At 48.2% G+C, this 18,165-nt stretch overlaps 1 protein-coding gene across 1 annotated transcript in view; it reads left to right on the top strand.

The window, feature by feature from the left end:
• The window catches only part of LOC134572991 (mucin-22-like), a 42,570-nt gene that overhangs the window by 8,778 nt on the left and 15,627 nt on the right, over positions 1-18,165 (top strand). The window contains exons 2-4 of the mRNA XM_063432345.1: positions 17,155-17,289; positions 17,497-17,631; positions 17,725-17,843. Coding sequence (XP_063288415.1) covers positions 17,155-17,289; positions 17,497-17,631; positions 17,725-17,843 — 389 coding nt within the window. The remainder of the gene's footprint in view (positions 1-17,154; positions 17,290-17,496; positions 17,632-17,724; positions 17,844-18,165) is intronic.

The raw sequence follows: 18,165 nt of genomic DNA, 5'->3' as shown, positions 1-18,165 counted from the left end.
TTTTGTTAGAAAATAAGCTGTTAAAATTAGATATGGCCTTAGTGACTTGGTTGGGTAAATTCTGTTTGAACCCTAATATGGAGAGTAAACCTCTTTCAATATGCTACAAAAGCCTTTTATATGTAAATGGGGAAGAAAAGTTGCCTTATATGATATTATGGGAACGAGACCTATCAAAAACCTTTGATCTATCCCATTGGTATCAAACTATAAAAATTACTAAACAAATATCTCACAGCCTTACATATTGGGAAGCTTATAGCAAAATATTAATGCGTTGGTACTTAGTTCCCGCAAAAGTGTCTCGAATGTATGAAGCTGCCTCTGACAGGTGCTGGAGGTGTCAAAGGGAGAAGGGAACTTTATTACATATTTTTTGGGGATGCTCTCGTCTTGTACAGTTTTGGAACGATGTTAAATTAGTAATTCAAATTTTAATGGATACAGTGATACCAAATTTCCCTGAGTTCTATCTTTTACATATATACCAAGAGTGGAGTTGAATAAAAAATAATGTAGTTATTATTCATATATTAATCGCTGCAAAAATAAGCATTGCTCAAAATTGGAAAAAAACAATCCCACCAAATATCTTGGAAGTGCAGGAAAGAGTAGACAAGACGTATGAATATGAGAGAATAGTAAATAAAATAGAAGGTAGAGAAGGTGGCCATGAAAAAACATGGCAAGATTGGTTAGCATATAGGTGTAAGGTATAAATAGAGGTTATAGCAAAAGGAGGAATAGCCTAAAACAGATATGAGGTTAAAGCATGTACATTATTGCATATTAATGAATAATTGATAGGGTATGACTGCAAAGCTGAAAGATTTAGGTAAAATAGTATTAAAACTGTTAAAACAGGACGAATATGCTGAGCATTCCGCTTGTGAGTAAGAACTAATTGTCAATGTCAATTATTTTTACTTTGCATACTGGTATAAGTTGAATATAAGGATTATAAATTAAATCAAGGTAATAGCAAAGAAAAGTAAAATTGAATTTAGTTTGTTTATGTATTTTTATTTTTATTTTATTTAATTTTATGTTATTGTGTTTTGTGTTGTTTATGGCTTGTGTTTTTTTTTCTATGTGTGTAAGAAATAAAAAATTAACAATGAAAATAAAAAATAAAATAAAAAATAAAACAGCAAAGAAACCCTGACACATGGGTGGTCTTGGTGGGGTCCCCCCGCTGATTTTAGACGTAACACAGTAGGGTTGTGACCGGGGGTATGTCCTTGCCAATTAGGTTTGAGGTGGTTAGGTTAATTATGTGGAATGAAGTGAGCAAGTGTTCAGGTCTCAACCTCCCCTGCTCTAAAGGGTTAACCTTAGGTTACCTGTTATGTCGTGCCCACCGAGCGAGGAAAAGGTCGGCTGGTGGTAAGCATTGGAAGGAAAAGGAGTTTATGCCGAGGGGGGAGGTGAGAGGATGTGGTACATAGGCGCATGGTCAGTTAATTGGCAAGGACGGGTTACACTGTATGATACTATGTGTTAAGTTATATGATAACATGGTTATTTATGTTTTGACGTTTTGGTTATATCAAAGAAAAGAGAAAATTAAAATAAATTATGGATGTGTTATACAGTAATTATCATATGGTATAATAAATGCTGTGGCCTGTTTCATCCATACTACGTTGTCTGTCATTATTTGGGTGAATTGGGTTGGTTTATGTTATTATCCTGCATCGCGATTCCCCACTACGTACACACATGATAAAATTTGTAATATCGAATCCAAGACAGACTGAGTGCGCAAGGAGAGACTCTATATGGGCTTTCTTACTATGTGTCTATATGCGTTTATATAGTCACTTGGTTGGAATGTTGCAATGATTACCTTCACTCTATAGTCATATTCTGATAACAGTTGATAACATTGAGTTTATCTCTGAGTGGAACGCGATGCCTGCAGCTCCTGGAACTTCACTCACCCATGAGGTAAGATCTCCCCTTAATAATCATATTGCTATCATAAGCAGTAGCACAGTCTGCATTTTCTCTCTTTTCCAATTCTGGATTAATCAAGTTCAAGAACACTTTATTTGCGTGACGTTAGCATGTGTCACTATCAGACGTGATCAATGTGTGTGACAGGTGAAACAATCTTGCAGATGACATCAGCAAGATAAACTAATTACCATAAAGATTATTTATCACACGGCAAGCAATTCATCAGATCAACGCAATCACAACCTGCTTTACATATGTAATATCCATAACACGTCTTATTACACCTGCAACTGCAGTGCAAGACCTTCTACAAACGTACTGCTGACGATGTAATATATAATTACTAATATAATAAGGAAGGGTGAGTGTGTGTGTGTGGGTGTGTGTGTGTGTTTGTGTGTGTGTGTGTGGATGGGTGTGTGTGTGTGTGTGTGTTTGTGTGTATGTGTGTGTGTGTGTAGGTATAGTAATGGGATTTCATGTTGAACAATTACACTTAACTTAGATTTGGTTATTGTTTCAGTTTACTAAAAAAAAAATGTGATCAGGACCGATAGGCCCATTTTTCTCAACATATACACATACCTTATACAATAAACATAAAATAAGTAATCACTCCTCCCACCCCCCTTCCCTGGTGTACCACAAGAACTCCCAAATTGGTGAATGGTCATTCCTCTTTTGAGGTGCATGTGTTCTCTTTCCCCAAATAACTGATTTCCGGCAGCTTACGTCCCAGTTAGTTTCCCATGACGACACAGCACTATTCACCAATAGGTCAATCAAATAAAAGTTAATTTTCATTTTTCAACAAGTTCTTGTGGGCTAATTTTATGTTTCTGTACATATTGTCTGGATTAAGCACTGCGCAGTATTGATTACTATAGCCCTAGAGTGCAGGTTACATGTACAGGTTTGTACGTTCAGTGTTCCCTGTTCATAGTGCTGCCCGCAGTGTCACCCATATATCCATCTTCAATATCACCAAGGCTCACGCTTTTCAGATAGTTTTTTTTAGTTTTATTGAACAATTACTTCTCTAAGTGATGGTTGCTCCACCTTCTTTTAAATTAAAATGTCTAAATAAAATTGAATTTGGCATTCCACTTCGGAAACAAATTATTCAAGAAACATGTGACCGCAGATAAGAACCATTCGGCCCATCTAGTCTGCCCAATGTTCTAATTTCTCTCATTAATCCCTGGGATTATTTTATAGCTAGGATAGCCTTATGCCTATCCCACGCATGTAAACCTATGGAACAAGTGTGGCTTAGTGGAATAGGGCTTGACAGAGCTAGGAGGCGGGCATAAGGGGGAAGGCACCCTGGGATTGGGAGTTGGAGTGTTAAGGGGTTGGCCCAGTATAAATAGGCAGCCATTTAAGAATTAGACACTTTTGATTTGCTTACCTGGCCTTAGTTGTCACTCCCTCCCACCCTCCCATGTCAAGGGGAAAGGGGTGTTAGCTCCCGTTTGGTCACAGCGGCGGGGCTAGAGAGAGAAACGTTAGGGGACAAACAGGCTCTGGGGTTGTTTAAATAGAATGGTCATTCAGTTAGGAGTTAGGCTGCTGGTGAAGAGTTTGGTTAAACGATTCGTTATGAACCTTGGTAGGCTTCGAGCTCGGTGGTGGCTCAGAACATGGTGGGTGGTATCCGGGTATACCCCTACCGTGGTTATTTAACAAAGTTTGGCACTTATATTATGTTGATGATGTTTGTTATTATTGTTATTTATGTTATTTATATTTACAGAAATTATGGGTCATTGCCTTTTGTTTCGGGGACATATGATGTTATATGGCAGGATGGGGGCTGGGCAATGACTTTAATTTTATTGTTATCAACATCAATAAAGCTGTGGACATATTAACCCTTACCTTAGTGTCAGTGTGTTACTGGTTTTAAGTTTGGTGGGGTCATTCCACCTGCCCATATGGCGACTATGCTTAAACATGTTCACTGTGTTAACCTCTACCACTTCAGCTGGAAGACTATTCCATGCATCCACTACCCTCTCAGTAAAGTAATACTTCCTGATATTATTTTTAAACCTTTGCCCCTCTAATTTAACACTATGTCCTCTTGTTGTTGTAGTTTTTAAAACTGATAAGTCAATTTTGATAGACACGTGTATATCTTTCCAGTCCAGTATTTCCCAAAGCATTCCTCAAGGCTCCGCTACCAGTCCAGGATTTAGGGATTACCCAGTTGTGTCTAAGGTATTTTTTAGGAAAAAAAAAAAAAAACTTAGACACAACTGGTAGGGGAGCCTTGAGGGCTGCTTTAGGAAACACTGGACTAATAGGTTTCATTTAAATGTAGATAAGCATCTTGGCAATTCTTCTGTCGATAAAGTGTGCCTCGGTCTCAAACCAGTTGGAAACCTCTGCCTTGGTGTAAAATAAGACCCGTTACCTTTCTCAGAGATGAAAAGCTCCAAAATTTTTTGGTGAAAGCCCTTTAAATCTACAGACAGTCCTGTGTGATACAGCAGGGTTTACGAATGAATATTCAGCAGATTTTCTTCCTCAAATCCTTATGGTTAATGAGTGTTTCTTTCTGTAATAAATGATAAGATAAGTAATAGGAGCAGGCGTGGCTTCCTCGTGTCGCTTATATCCACAAATTATGGTTAAAACGTCTTTCATTGTGAATTCTCCTCCAGTTCTCAATATGTTCACGGGTTACAGAATTCTGGTCTGGCACCTTCTCTGAGTGCGTTCTCCATATCTGGACCGGTCAGTTTGTTACGTTACCTATCACAGGATCCAGAATTCTGGTTGGGCACCTTCTCTGAGTGCGTTCTCCATACCTGGACCGGTCAGTTTGTTACGTTACCATATCACAGGATCCAGAATTCTGGTCTGGCACCTTCTCTTAGTGCATTCTCCATATCTGGACCGGTCAGTTTGTTACGTTGCCATATCACAGGATGACAAGCAGAGTGATAACGGGTTTAATCTGCTATCTTCTTATCTCACCCTGTTTGTTTCAAACACTTGGAGCCGGTAAGCAGATAGTTTGCAGAAAATGTGCTTTTATTTGCTCGTTCTGATTTTTAATGTGTTCACTATAAATGTTCTTTACTTGCTAAATATATTTGTTTACTGAGGTACATTTATACCGTATTTGTATTTTCTGCTTTACACTATAAGTTGTCGTTATTTGTAAAATATAGTTTGGGATTGGAACTCATTTACCGATCCTGCTTTGGGATCAGCAGGATCGGGCGATCGTTGGAATATAGTGAGAGACCTTCCTCCGGCCGGTCGGACATTTCAGGTCATTGAAGTTTTATTTGTCTGCTTTAATACCTTAGTACTATGAAGTTTATTTATAGATTGCTAAGAGCTATCTGTTAGGTGATTTCGTAGTACGTATAGATTTCTATATTACTATCTATGTTTACTTTAAATACTATAACAATGTCATGCTGCTGTAATGGATTAAGCGCTGTTTTCAAGGGGTTTCACAGAAACTCAGAGTCCTCGGGCGCCTGTGTCTCAGTTCCTCACTTTCCTTATTACTAAATGTCAGTTTCATCTATTAGAATGGATTTGTGGTTGTGTGTGCTAGAGTGCACATCTGTGTACATGTCTGGGAATGTATGTTAGTGGGGCAGTGTGTGTATGTGGGGCAGTGTTTGTATGGGGGGGGGGAGGAGGGGAGGGAAGCTTTAAAAAAAAGTATTTATTTAATTATATATGTTTATGTCCCCCCTCCATTCTTACCTTTATTGAGGAGGAGGGGGGACATTTCTCGGTCCCTGGTGGTCCCAGTGGGATTCATTGGTGGTTCCAGTGTGGAGTGAACTCTAGCCCGCGCTCCAGGGCTAGAATTCACTCTCGCGGGATTTGGAGCGTTGCCGTGGTAACCGCGGCAACGCTCCGTGCTCGCGAGAGGAGGACACGGGAGCTGCAGGCTGAGCTCCCAGGTCCTCTCTCCCTCCCTTTCCCTCCCCTGCCGGCTGCCAGCAATGTGCCTGAGGACCGGGGAGGGAGATCACTGATCTCCCTCCCCAGTCTGCAGGCACATTGCAGGGCTGGCGCTTGTACAATGCCAGCCCTGCATTAGCCGGCAGGGGGGGAATCTCGGGGGGGGGGCAATTGCCCTGTTGCCCCCCACCCTGGATCCGCCAATGGTCAGGTATGACTGCTTTAGATTCTGTAGTTAGTCCCATCGTAATTGTCAGCACCAGGCCCAATGGGCTCTTAATCCTGCCCTGGTCATGCTTCACACTCAATCTTATACATTTAAGAGAGCGATGCATTTCAGATTACATATGGTTCAGGTTTAAAGGAACACTCTAAGCTCCATAACCACTACCATGCGCTATTTGGTGTCAGAAGTGCTCACTCAGCAATGTAAGTTCCCAAACTGTTTGCTAATTGTTTAACAACTCACCTGGGGTCCACATGGCACCAGTCACTTGCTCCACTGACAGTCAGATGCGTCTGCATTGAGCTCCGCAATGGGCCACCTCATTGGCTGATGACTTCAGCTTATCACTCTCAGTTAATGAGCTGAGCCCAGCACCATCAGTTTAGCTCAATGCTGAGATCTTCTGGATCTCACAGATGAGGTGACCAGCTCCATCGGTTTAGCTCAATGCTGAGATCTTCTGGCTCTTACAGATGAGGTAACCAGCACCATCAGTTTAGCTCAAAGCTGAGATCTTCTGACTCTCACAGATGAGGTGACCAGCTCCATCAGTTTAGCTCAATGCTGAGATCTTCTGGCTCTCACAGATGATGTGACCAGCTCCATCAGTTTAGCTCAAAGCTGAGATCTTCTGGCTCTCACAGATGAGGTGACCATCACCATCAGTTTAGCTCAATGCAGAGATCTTCTGGATCTCACAGATGAGGTGACCAGCACCATCGGTTTAGCTAAATACAGAGATCTTCTGGCTCTCACAGATAAGGTGACAAGCACCATCAGTTTAGCTCAATGCTGAGATCTTCTGGATCTCACAGATGAGGTGACCAGCTCCATCGGTTTAGCTCAACGCTGAGATCTTCTGGCTCTTACACAGGGCCGGTGCAAGGATTTTTGCCGCCCTAGGCAAAACATTTTTTGCCGCCCCCCCATATGTCCAGACCACCATGTGACATCACAATGCCCCGCCCATATGCTCTGCCATATGGGCCAAAGCCAGTCTTCACAAAGTGTCTTATCTGAAAAGACAGTGTGTTTACATTAAAAAGCCTACAGGCACAGGCTATAGACACCAGAACCACTACATTATGCTGTAGTGCTTCTGGTGACTATAGTATCCATTTAATGTGAGGTAAATTAGAGATTAGTGCCACTCATAATATATTGGATTGCCTACTTACCACCAGATGAGGACAAGAGGCTGATGATGGGCTCAGTCTGGCTCCACAGGTCTGGTGTAGAAGAGGCTCTCTGGAGACTGTTTTTAACAGTGCTCACAACAATTAACGAACAGGAAGCAGCTCCATTTTTTAGGGCCCCTTACACAGCTCAAGGTCTGGGCCCCCAAGGGGCATACGCCTACAATGCCCACCCATAAATCCACCTACATGGCCCATCCATGAGTTGGGGATGTTTTATGTGTGCAATTTGTGTAAGGGATGTAGTGTGTTTATAGGGGATGTAGTGTGTGTTTGCGTGTAAGGAATGCATTGTATGTTTCTGGGTGTGTGTGTGTGTGTGTGTGTAAGGGGTGCAAGGTTTGTTTCTGTGTATGTAACTGAATGCAGTGTGTGTCTGTAAGGGGTGCATTAATTATGTAAGAGAACGTAAGGGATGAATTGTGTGTTTTGGGTGTGTCTGTGTGTGAGTAGGAATGCATTGTATGTTTCTGTGTGTGTGTGGGGGGGTGCATTGTGTATGTGTGTAGTGTAAAAGAGAGGGTTTGTGGGGTAGGATAGGGATTGAGATGGGAACAGCTTTCTTTTTTTTAAAAAAATTCATAGTGCTCTCCCCTCAATTATTTATTTTCCCTTCTGTCCCTCCGTGTTCTCCCCTTCTGTCACTTAGTGCTCTCCCTTGGCCCCCTGTCCCTCTGCAGTCGCCCTTGGTGGTCTTCTCACTCCCCCTTTAGTGGTCCTCCCTCTCCCAAACCCCTTAGTGGTCCTCCCTCTCCCAAACCCCTTAGTAGACATTCCCCTACTCCCCCCACCCCCTTAGTGGTAATCACCCTCCTCCCCTCTCCTTAGTAGTCCTCCCTTCTTACCACCCTTTGGTGGTCCTTCCCCCCCTTAGTGGTCCTTATCCCCCCTCCCCTAGTGGTCCTTATCCCCCCTCCCCTAGTGGTCCTTATCCCCCCAACCTTCCATAGTGGTCCTTATCCCCCCTCCCTCCCCTAGTGGTCCTTATCCCCCTCCCCTAGTGGTCCTTATCCCCCTCCCCTAGTGGTCCTTATCCCCCCTCTCCGAGTGGTCCTTATCCCCCCTCCCATAGTGGTCCTTATTCCCCTCCCTCCCATAGTGCTCCTTATCCCCCCCTCCCTCCCATAGTGCTCCTTATCCCCCCCTCCCTCCCATAGTGCTCCTTATCCCCCCCCTCCCTCCCATAGTGGTCCTTATCCCCCCTCCCTCCCATAGTGGTCCTTATCCCCCCCTCCCTCCCATAGTGGTCCTTATACCCCCCCTCCCTCCCATAGTGGTCCTTGTGGCAAACCCAGCCACTTCTGACTTATATGTATCGTATGTTGTCCATAGGCTGAATGTATACTGCAAGTCGTTACCTGTGATAATGCTATGTACAGCCGTTCGCCGTACGAATGTGGGCTCCCCAGGTAGACCACACCTTCACCAAGTCGTGTGGCACCAAGTAACCGAGTGCATCCCGGTTGCAATCGGTATTTCAAGGCTCTCCTAGGTGGCCGCCGATCGGCTACCGACCATGCGGCGGTCGGCCATCTTGGATCCTTTGTCTCTGCAGCGGTGTTCGGTCGTCGAGAGCCTGGAACGGAAAACGGCTACTCGATGATTGAACACCGCTGGACTTTCAGAGCGTTCGGGAGTCCCGCGTTCGGTGCATTCTATGCCCTGTACTTATTCGGTACTTTTAAAACCACTTTAATGTTTTATCGTATTATGTGCGGCGTTCGGTCAATTCAGCTGGGATCGGAGCGGTATTCTCCCAAGGTGTGCGCCCCGACCCCAGCTATCTACCGAACGTTCCATTATTATAAAGTACCGAGTATTGTGTGAATTGTGTATTTTAAGGTCAATTGTCGGTTTTGCTGCACGAGGAGATAATCCACTTAAGCGTCCATTTTGGTAGGAGTATCCTTCTCGTGCAGCAATGCCTGTTGGGAAAGTCGCAGGGTATGTTAGGAGAAATCCCCTGGAATTACTGTCTGGAAACCCCTTGCAGGGGGAACTGTATAAATATGCTACCTGTGAATAAACCGAGTTAGTTGACTCCCAAACTGTGTTTCGTCCGGTTATTGGGAGGATGGGGAATATTGCCGTGCTTTCTGTCTTGACTGTGGATTTCCTGAGGATACCAACGGATATCGTGGACTAATATACTGCGTTCCGTAACAATTGGTGGCAAGCGACGGGATCCGAACCTTACAGCCGAAAAAAAACGGAGTTCGTGTAACTGGAACTACCGAACGAGGAAAGCAAAGGCAATTCGTATGGAGATTGACTATACCATACTGAAGCGACAGACGTTAAAGGAACTACTGGAAGCCAGAGGGAAAGTAGCCAGCAGCAAAAACAAGGCGACAATCATTGCCGAGCTGATGGAGGGAGACCAAGCCCGCAGCGCTACCCCCCCGGTAGTTATGGAGGAAACGCTCTATGAAAGAGAAATGAGGACCAGGCTAGCGTTTTTGCCGCAACCGATATCAGATGCCATGTTAAATATGGTAATGGCAAATGTGCAGGAATATGTTATGGCACACAGCCCGCAACACACCCTGGCTCGAACCGAGTCAAACCCAGGGTCCCTCTACAACCCAGTAAAGCCCAAGATCCCGTACCAGGCCTTCAGGGCTTTTTGCGAGGAAAAGGACGAGATAGACGGGTATTTGCAGGACTTTGAAAGACTGTGTGATCTGCATGAGCTAGAACGGTCCGTATGGGTGCAACTGCTAGCAAGCAAACTAGCAGGTCGGGCAGCCGAAGCGTACCGTGCTGTACCCAGTGAGGACAGCAAAGATTATGCCAAAGTAAAGCGTGCAATCTTGGAGAGGTATGCCATTACCCCAGAGGCATACCGGCGCAAGTTCCGACACTTACGCAAACCAGAGCGAGATTCGCACGCAGAATGGGCACACAAATTGGATCAAGCCTCCCAAGGGTGGATCCAGGCCAGCAACGCCACCACCATGGAGGAATTACGCCAGCTGATGTTGCTGGAACAATTTTTTAATGGATTATCCCCGGAGACGCAAGAATGGGTACGGGATAGGAAACCCCTTACCCTAACGGAAGCGGCTAGATTGGCCGATCAACATTTTGATGCCCGGAGACCCCAGGGACCCGTAGCCAAAAGCTACTCCCGACCCCCAGGACTACCTAGCGCTACCACACCCCTAGCGCCCACCGCTGCCCCGTTCCGTCCCTCCCAAGGACAGATACCGCCACCGTCCAGATACAATGGGCGGGCCAACATCCAATGCCATTCCTGCAAACAATGGGGGCATATGGCCCGAGAGTGCACCCAGAATCGCAGCAGGCCCACCTGGAATCAGGGCCGTCCAAACCCCGCACCCAGGGCGGCTGCTCACCATTACCAGAGGGACCCCGCCACTCAGGATTTATGGAGTGTGCAGGCGGAGGAACCTCTGGGCATATTGCACGAAGTCATGTCGGTCCGAGCCACTGATAACCGGCAACATCACCGACAATTGGTAACTCTTGAGGGAACCGAAGTGCAGGGTCTGCGAGATTCGGGAGCTACCTTAACCCTGGTAGCCCCCCATTTGGTTTCGGAGGGCACGCATACCGGCGGATCTGTGGCCGTTCGGGTAGCCGGGGGAGCTGTATACCGACTACCCACGGCGAAAGTACATTTGAACTGGGGTGCGGGAGAGGGGACAGTAGAAGTGGGACTAATGCAGAACTTACCAGCAGATGTTGTGTTAGGGAATGATTTGGGTCAGATGACCTCTGCCTTTGTTCCACAGGCACCCTACCAGGAAGCCCATCCAGTAACCACACGGCAACAGGCACGCACCACGGCTACACCGATACACTCTGAGGCTCAGGTAAGAGACCACGACCCTCCCCCGACTTCCATATCCTGGGATACCCCGACTACCTTTATCACCGAAGTACAGACCGATCCCACTCTACAAGTCTATAGGGACCGGGCACAAGCCGTCCAGGCCGGCTAGAGGGGGAGCATTACACGTGGGAGAAAGAGTTACTGTACCGTATCACGGCCAAAGACGTGGGGGGGTCCGTCACTTTGACGAACAAACAACTAGTGGTACCCCGGAAGTATAGGCAGGAGCTGCTCAGAATTGCTCATGATATCCCCTTATCAGGACACCTAGGGATGACCCGTACCCGGTACCGCCTAACGCACGCGTTTTTCTGGCCCGGGATCTCACAGGATGTGCGACAATATTGCACGTCCTGCGACGTCTGCCAGAGAGTAGGAAAATGAGGGGATCGCCACAAGGCCAAGTTATGCCCCCTTCCCATTATCGCCGAACCCTTCAGCAGGGTCGCAGTAGATATAGTAGGGCCCCTGCCAAAACCCAGTCCTTCTGGGAAGAAATACATTTTAACTGTGGTGGACTACGCCACCCGATATCCCGAAGCGGTAGCCCTCTCTAACATTCACGCTGAAACCGTGGCGGAAGCTCTAATAAAAGTATTTTCCCGAGTAGGGTTCCCCCAGGAGATAATATCTGACCGGGGCACCCAATTTACTGCTGAGGTTACCCAACAGATGTGGAAAGTGTGTGGCATTAAGCCCATAGTCAATTCAGCCTACCACCCCCAGTCCAATGGACTATGTGAACGCTTCAATGGGACTTTGAAGCAGATGCTTCGGACGTTCGGGGAAACCCACAAAGACTGGGAGAGATTTCTACCTCACCTGCTCTTTGCGTATAGAGAGGTTCCCCAAGAATCGACCGGGTTCTCCCCATTCGAACTACTGTTCGGGAGAAGAGTACGGGGACCTTTAAACTTAATTAGGGAGCACTGGGAGGGGGAGAGTATCGCTAGCGAAACCCCTATAGTATCGTATGTACTGGAGTTCCGAGACCGACTGGAGGCGCTAACCCAGGCCGTACACACCAACCTCCAGGCGGCCCAACAACGTCAGCGGCGATGGTACGATAGGGGAGCCAGAGACCGCAGCTTTCAAGTGGGGCAGAAGGTTTTAATTTTAAAACCTGTCCGCACAGATAAGCTGCAGGCCATCTGGCAAGGCCCATACCAGGTAGTGGAGCAGCGATGCGACACTACCTATGTGATTGGCCCCTGCTCCGGGGTAGGGAAGAGACGCATGCTTCACGTCAACCTGCTCAAACCCTACCACGAGCGGATAGAGGATGTGACGGCAATCTGTGCCTCAGCCCTGGAAGATCAGGAGAACTTACCACTACCTGATCTGCTAGAACAGGAAGAGCCGGTAGAGCCCTCCCGGGGGGTTCAACTGGGGGAGCGGCTAAGCCCTCGCGAGCGTGCCCAGATACAGGCGCTGATCGTAGCTAAAGGGGCTACGTTCTCTAATTTACCTGGGTACACTCCGCTGGCCACCCACCGAGTTGAAACCCCGGGACAGCTACCTATGCGGCAGGCACCATATAGGGTCCCGGAATCAGTCCGGACTCATATGAAGGCCGAGCTGGATGAAATGCTGCAGTTAGGGGTTATCGAACCCTCAGATAGCCCCTGGGCCTCACCGGTAGTCCTGGTGCCTAAAAAGGACGGCACGACCCGATTCTGCGTTGACTACCGGAGGCTGAATGACAAGACCGTGTCTGACGCCTACCCGATGCCCCGTATAGACGAACTGCTAGATAAAATGGCACGGGGCCAGTATCTCACTACAATTGACTTATGTAAGGGATACTGGCAGATTCCTTTAGCCGATGATGCCATCCCCAAGTCGGCGTTTGTCACCCCGTTTGGCCTGTACCAGTTCAAGGTCATGCCCTTCGGGATGAAAAACGCTCCGGCTACTTTTCAGCGGATGGTAGATCGACTACTGGACGGCTTCCAGGACTATGCCTGTGCCTACCTGGACGACATAGCCATCTTCAGCCAGACTTGGGAAGATCACCTCCAACATATAGGGGCGATCCTAGATCGTATTGGGGGAGCGGGGTTAACGCTGAAACCGAGTAAGTGCCACATAGGGATGGCCGAGGTGCAGTATCTAGGACACCGAGTAGGGTGTGGGCAGCAGAGACCCGAGCCAGCCAAAATTGAGGCCGTGGCCAAGTGGCCTACCCCCAGGACCAAAACCCAGGTGCTAGCGTTTCTAGGGACTGCAGGGTATTATAGGAAATTTGTACCCGACTACAGTACCCTGGCCAAACCCCTGACGGACCTGACCAAAAAGAACCTTCCCCGACTGGTTGTCTGGGCCCCAGAGTGTGAGCAGGCATTCCAACAGCTCAAGACCGCACTAACTAATGCTCCTGTGTTAATGGCTCCTGATCCAACTAAAAGATTTCTTGTCCACACAGACGCTTCAATGTTTGGATTGGGGGCAGTGCTGAGCCAAGTGGGAGCCGATGGCGGAGAACATCCCGTAGCCTACTTAAGCCGCAAGTTATTACCCCGCGAAGTAAGCTACGCCGCCATTGAGAAAGAATGCCTGGCCGTGGTGTGGGCCCTTAAAAAGTTACAGCCGTATTTGTATGGACAACCTTTTTCCTTACTCACAGATCATAACCCGTTGGTATGGCTAAACCGTGTATCTGGAGACAATGCCCGGCTGTTGCGCTGGAGTTTGGCGCTGCAGCCCTTTGACTTTACCATCCACTACCGACCAGGAAAACAAAACGGTAACGCCGACGGGTTATCCAGACAAACAGAATTAGAAAAATGATCTGTGAGTACTCCCCCGGACATCCCCAAGCCGATCCGTTGGGATCAGACTGTGTATGCCGGCTTGGTTCTGGGGGAGCATTGTGGCAAACCCAGCCACTTCTGACTTATATGTATCGTATGTTGTCCATAGGCTGAATGTATACTGCAAGTCGTTACCTGTGATAATGCTATGTACAGCCGTTCGCCGTACGAATGTGGGCTCCCCAGGTAGACCACACCTTCACCAAGTCGTGTGGCACCAAGTAACCGAGTGCATCCCGGTTGCAATCGGTATTTCAAGGCTCTCCTAGGTGGCCGCCGATCGGCTACCGACCATGCGGCGGTCGGCCATCTTGGATCCTTTGTCTCTGCAGCGGTGTTCGGTCGTCGAGAGCCTGGAACGGAAAACGGCTACTCGATGAGTGAACACCGCTGGACTTTCAGAGCGTTCGGGAGTCCCGCGTTCGGTGCATTCTATGCCCTGTACTTATTCGGTACTTTTAAAACCACTTTAATGTTTTATCGTATTATGTGCGGCGTTCGGTCAATTCAGCTGGGATCGGAGCGGTATTCTCCCAAGGTGTGCGCCCCGACCCCAGCTATCTACCGAACGTTCCATTATTATAAAGTACCGAGTATTGTGTGAATTGTGTATTTTAAGGTCAATTGTCGGTTTTGCTGCACGAGGAGATAATCCACTTAAGCGTCCATTTTGGTAGGAGTATCCTTCTCGTGCAGCAATGCCTGTTGGGAAAGTCGCAGGGTATGTTGGGAGAAATCCCCTGGAATTACTGTCTGGAAACCCCTTGCAGGGGGAACTGTATAAATATGCTACCTGTGAATAAACCAAGTTAGTTGACTCCCAAACTGTGTTTCGTCCGGTTATTGGGAGGATGGGGAATATTGCCGTGCTTTCTGTCTTGACTGTGGATTTCCTGAGGATACCAACGGATATCGTGGACTAATATACTGTGTTCCGTAACAGTCCTTATACCCCCCCCTCCCATAGTGGTCCTTATACCCCCCCTCCCATAGTGGTCCTTATACCCCCCCTCCCTTAGTGGTCCTTATACCCCCCCTTAGTGGTCCTTATACCCCCCCTCCCTTAGTGGTCCTTATACCCCCCCTCCCTTAGTGGTCCTTATACCCCCCCTCCCTTAGTGGTCCTTATACCCCCCCTCCCTTAGTGGTCCTTATACCCCCCCTTAGTGGTCCTTATACCCCCCCTCCCTTAGTGGTCCTTATACCCCCCCTCCCTTAGTGGTCCTTATACCCCCCCTCCCTTAGTAGTCCTTATACCCCCCCTCCCTTAGTGGTCCTTATACCCCCCCTCCCTTAGTGGTCCTTATACCCCCCCTCCCTTAGTGGTCCTTATACCCCCCCCTTTAGTGGTCCTTATACCCCCCTCCCTTAGTGGTCCTTATACCCCCCCCCCTCCCTTAGTGGTCCTTATACCCCCCTCCCTTAGTGGTCCTTATACCCCCCCCTCCCTTAGTGGTCCTTATACCCCCCTCCCTTAGTGGTCCTTATACCCCCCCTCCCTTAGTGGTCCTTATACCCCCCTTCCCTTAGTGGTCCTTATACCCCCCTCCCTTAGTGGTCCTTATACCCCCCCTCCCTTAGTGGTCCTTATACCCCCCTCCCTTAGTGGTCCTTATACCCCCCCTCCCTTAGTGGTCCTTATACCCCCCCCCTTAGTGGTCCTTATACCCCCTCCCTCCCTTAGTGGTCCTTATACCCCCTCCCTCCGTTAGTGGTCCTTATACCCCCTCCCTCCCTTAGTGGTCCTTATACCACCCACCCCCCTTTAGTGGTCCTTATACCCCCCCTCCTCCCTTAGTGGTCCTTATACCCCCCTCCTCCCTTAGTGGTCCTTATACCCCCCCTCTCCCTTAGTGGTCCTTATACCCCCCCTCTCCCTTAGTGGTCCTTAACCCCCCCTCCCCCTTAGTGGTCCTTAACCCCCCCCTCCGTGGTCCTTAACCCCCCCCCCCTCCGTGGTCCTTAAACTCCCCCCCTCTCCCTTAGTGGTCCTTAACCCCCCCCTTCCTTAGTGGTCCTTAAACCCCCCCTTCCCCCCCTTAGTGGTCCTTAAACCCCCCCTCCCTCCCCTTAGTGGTCCTTAAACCCCCCTCCCCCCCCTTAGTGGTCCTTACCCTCCCCTCCTGCCCATGTAGCGTGGCCGGGCGGCGCGGAACGCGGGAAAGGAACCTTTGTTTCCTGTACCCGGCCGCCGGCGGAATGACAGGAAATGCTCACTGAGTGAGCACTTCCTGTCATTCCGCCGGCGGCCGGGTACAGGAAACAAAGGTTCCTATCGTCGCGTTCCGCGCCGCCCGGCCATGCTACATGGAGAGACTGGCAGGAGGGAGCGATCTGCGCTTCCCTCCTGCCGGTCATAAACCCGGCCGCCCTCCAGGCAGCAGTGCTGCGCCGCCTGGGGCTTGCTAAAGCGCTCAGGCGGCGCAGCATGAGGAGGCGCAGCGGGGACAGGGATCCGGCGCCCCCTGGTAAGTTGCGCCCTAGGCGGCTGCCTAGGTCGCCTTACAGGTGTCGCCGGCCCTGCTCTTACAGATGAGATAACCAGCACCATCAGTTTAGCTCAAAGCTGAGATCTTCTGACTCTCACAGATGAGGTGACCAGCTCCATCAGTTTAGCTCAATGCTGAGATCTTCTGACTCTCACAGATGAGGTGACCAGCTCCATCAGTTTAGCTCAATGCTGAGATCTTCTGGATCTCACAGATGAGGTGACCAGCTCCATCGGTTTAGCTCAACGCTGAGATCTTCTGGCTCTTACAGATGAGGTAACCAGCACCATCAGTTTAGCTCAATGCTGAGATCTTCTGGTTCTCACAGATGAGGTGACCAGCACAATCAGGTTAGCTCAATGCTGAAATCTTCTGGCCCTCACAGATGAGGCGACCAGCACCATTGGTTTAGCTCATTGTAGAGATCTTCTGGCTCTTACAGATGAGGTAACCAGCACCATCAGTTTAGCTCAAAGCTGAGATCTTCTGACTCTCACAGATGAGGTGACCAGCTCCATCAGTTTAGCTCAATGCTGAGATCTTCTGACTCTCACAGATGAGGTGACCAGCTCCATCAGTTTAGCTCAATGCTGAGATCTTCTGGCTCTCACAGATGATGTGACCAGCTCCATCAGTTTAGCTCAAAGCTGAGATCTTCTGGCTCTCACAGATGAGGTGACCAGCACCATCAGTTTAGCTCAATGCAGAGATCTTCTGGCTCTCACAGATGAGGTGACCAGCACCATCGGTTTAGCTAAATACAGAGATCTTCTGGCTCTCACAGATAAGGTGACAAGCACCATCAGTTTAGCTCAATGCTGAGATCTTCTGGATCTCACAGATGAGGTGACCAGCTCCATCGGTTTAGCTCAACGCTGAGATCTTCTGGCTCTTACAGATGAGGTAACCAGCACCATCAGTTTAGCTCAATGCTGAGATCTTCTGGTTCTCACAGATGAGGTGACCAGCACAATCAGGTTAGCTCAATGCTGAAATCTTCTGGCCCTCACAGATGAGGTGACCAGCACCATTGGTTTAGCTCAATGTAGAGATCTTCTGGCTCTTACAGATGAGGTAACCAGCACCATCAGTTTAGCTAAATACAGAGATCTTCTGACTCTCACAGATGAGGTGACCAGCTCCATCAGTTTAGCTCAATGCTGAGATCTTCTGACTCTCACAGATGAGGTGACCAGCTCCATCAGTTTAGCTCAAAGCTGAGATCTTCTGGCTCTCACAGATGAGGTGACCATCACCATCAGTTTAGCTCAATGCAGAGATCTTCTGGCTCTCACAGATGAGGTGACCAGCACCATCGGTTTAGCTAAATACAGAGATCTTCTGGCTCTCACAGATAAGGTGACAAGCACCATCAGTTTAGCTCAATGCTGAGATCTTCTGGATCTCACAGATGAGGTGACCAGCTCCATCGGTTTAGCTCAACGCTGAGATCTTCTGGCTCTTACAGATGAGATAACCAGCACCATCAGTTTAGCTCAAAGCTGAGATCTTCTGACTCTCACAGATGAGGTGACCAGCTCCATCAGTTTAGCTCAATGCTGAGATCTTCTGACTCTCACAGATGAGGTGACCAGCTCCATCAGTTTAGCTCAATGCTGAGATCTTCTGGCTCTCACAGATGAGGTGACCAGCACCATCGGTTTAGCTAAATACAGAGATC

This window comes from Pelobates fuscus, chromosome 9 (assembly GCF_036172605.1).
Source record: "Pelobates fuscus isolate aPelFus1 chromosome 9, aPelFus1.pri, whole genome shotgun sequence".
NCBI classification, from domain to species: domain Eukaryota; kingdom Metazoa; phylum Chordata; class Amphibia; order Anura; family Pelobatidae; genus Pelobates; species Pelobates fuscus.
The sequence above is the reverse complement of the archived record's forward strand: the minus strand, read 5'-3'. Positions and strand labels throughout refer to the sequence as shown.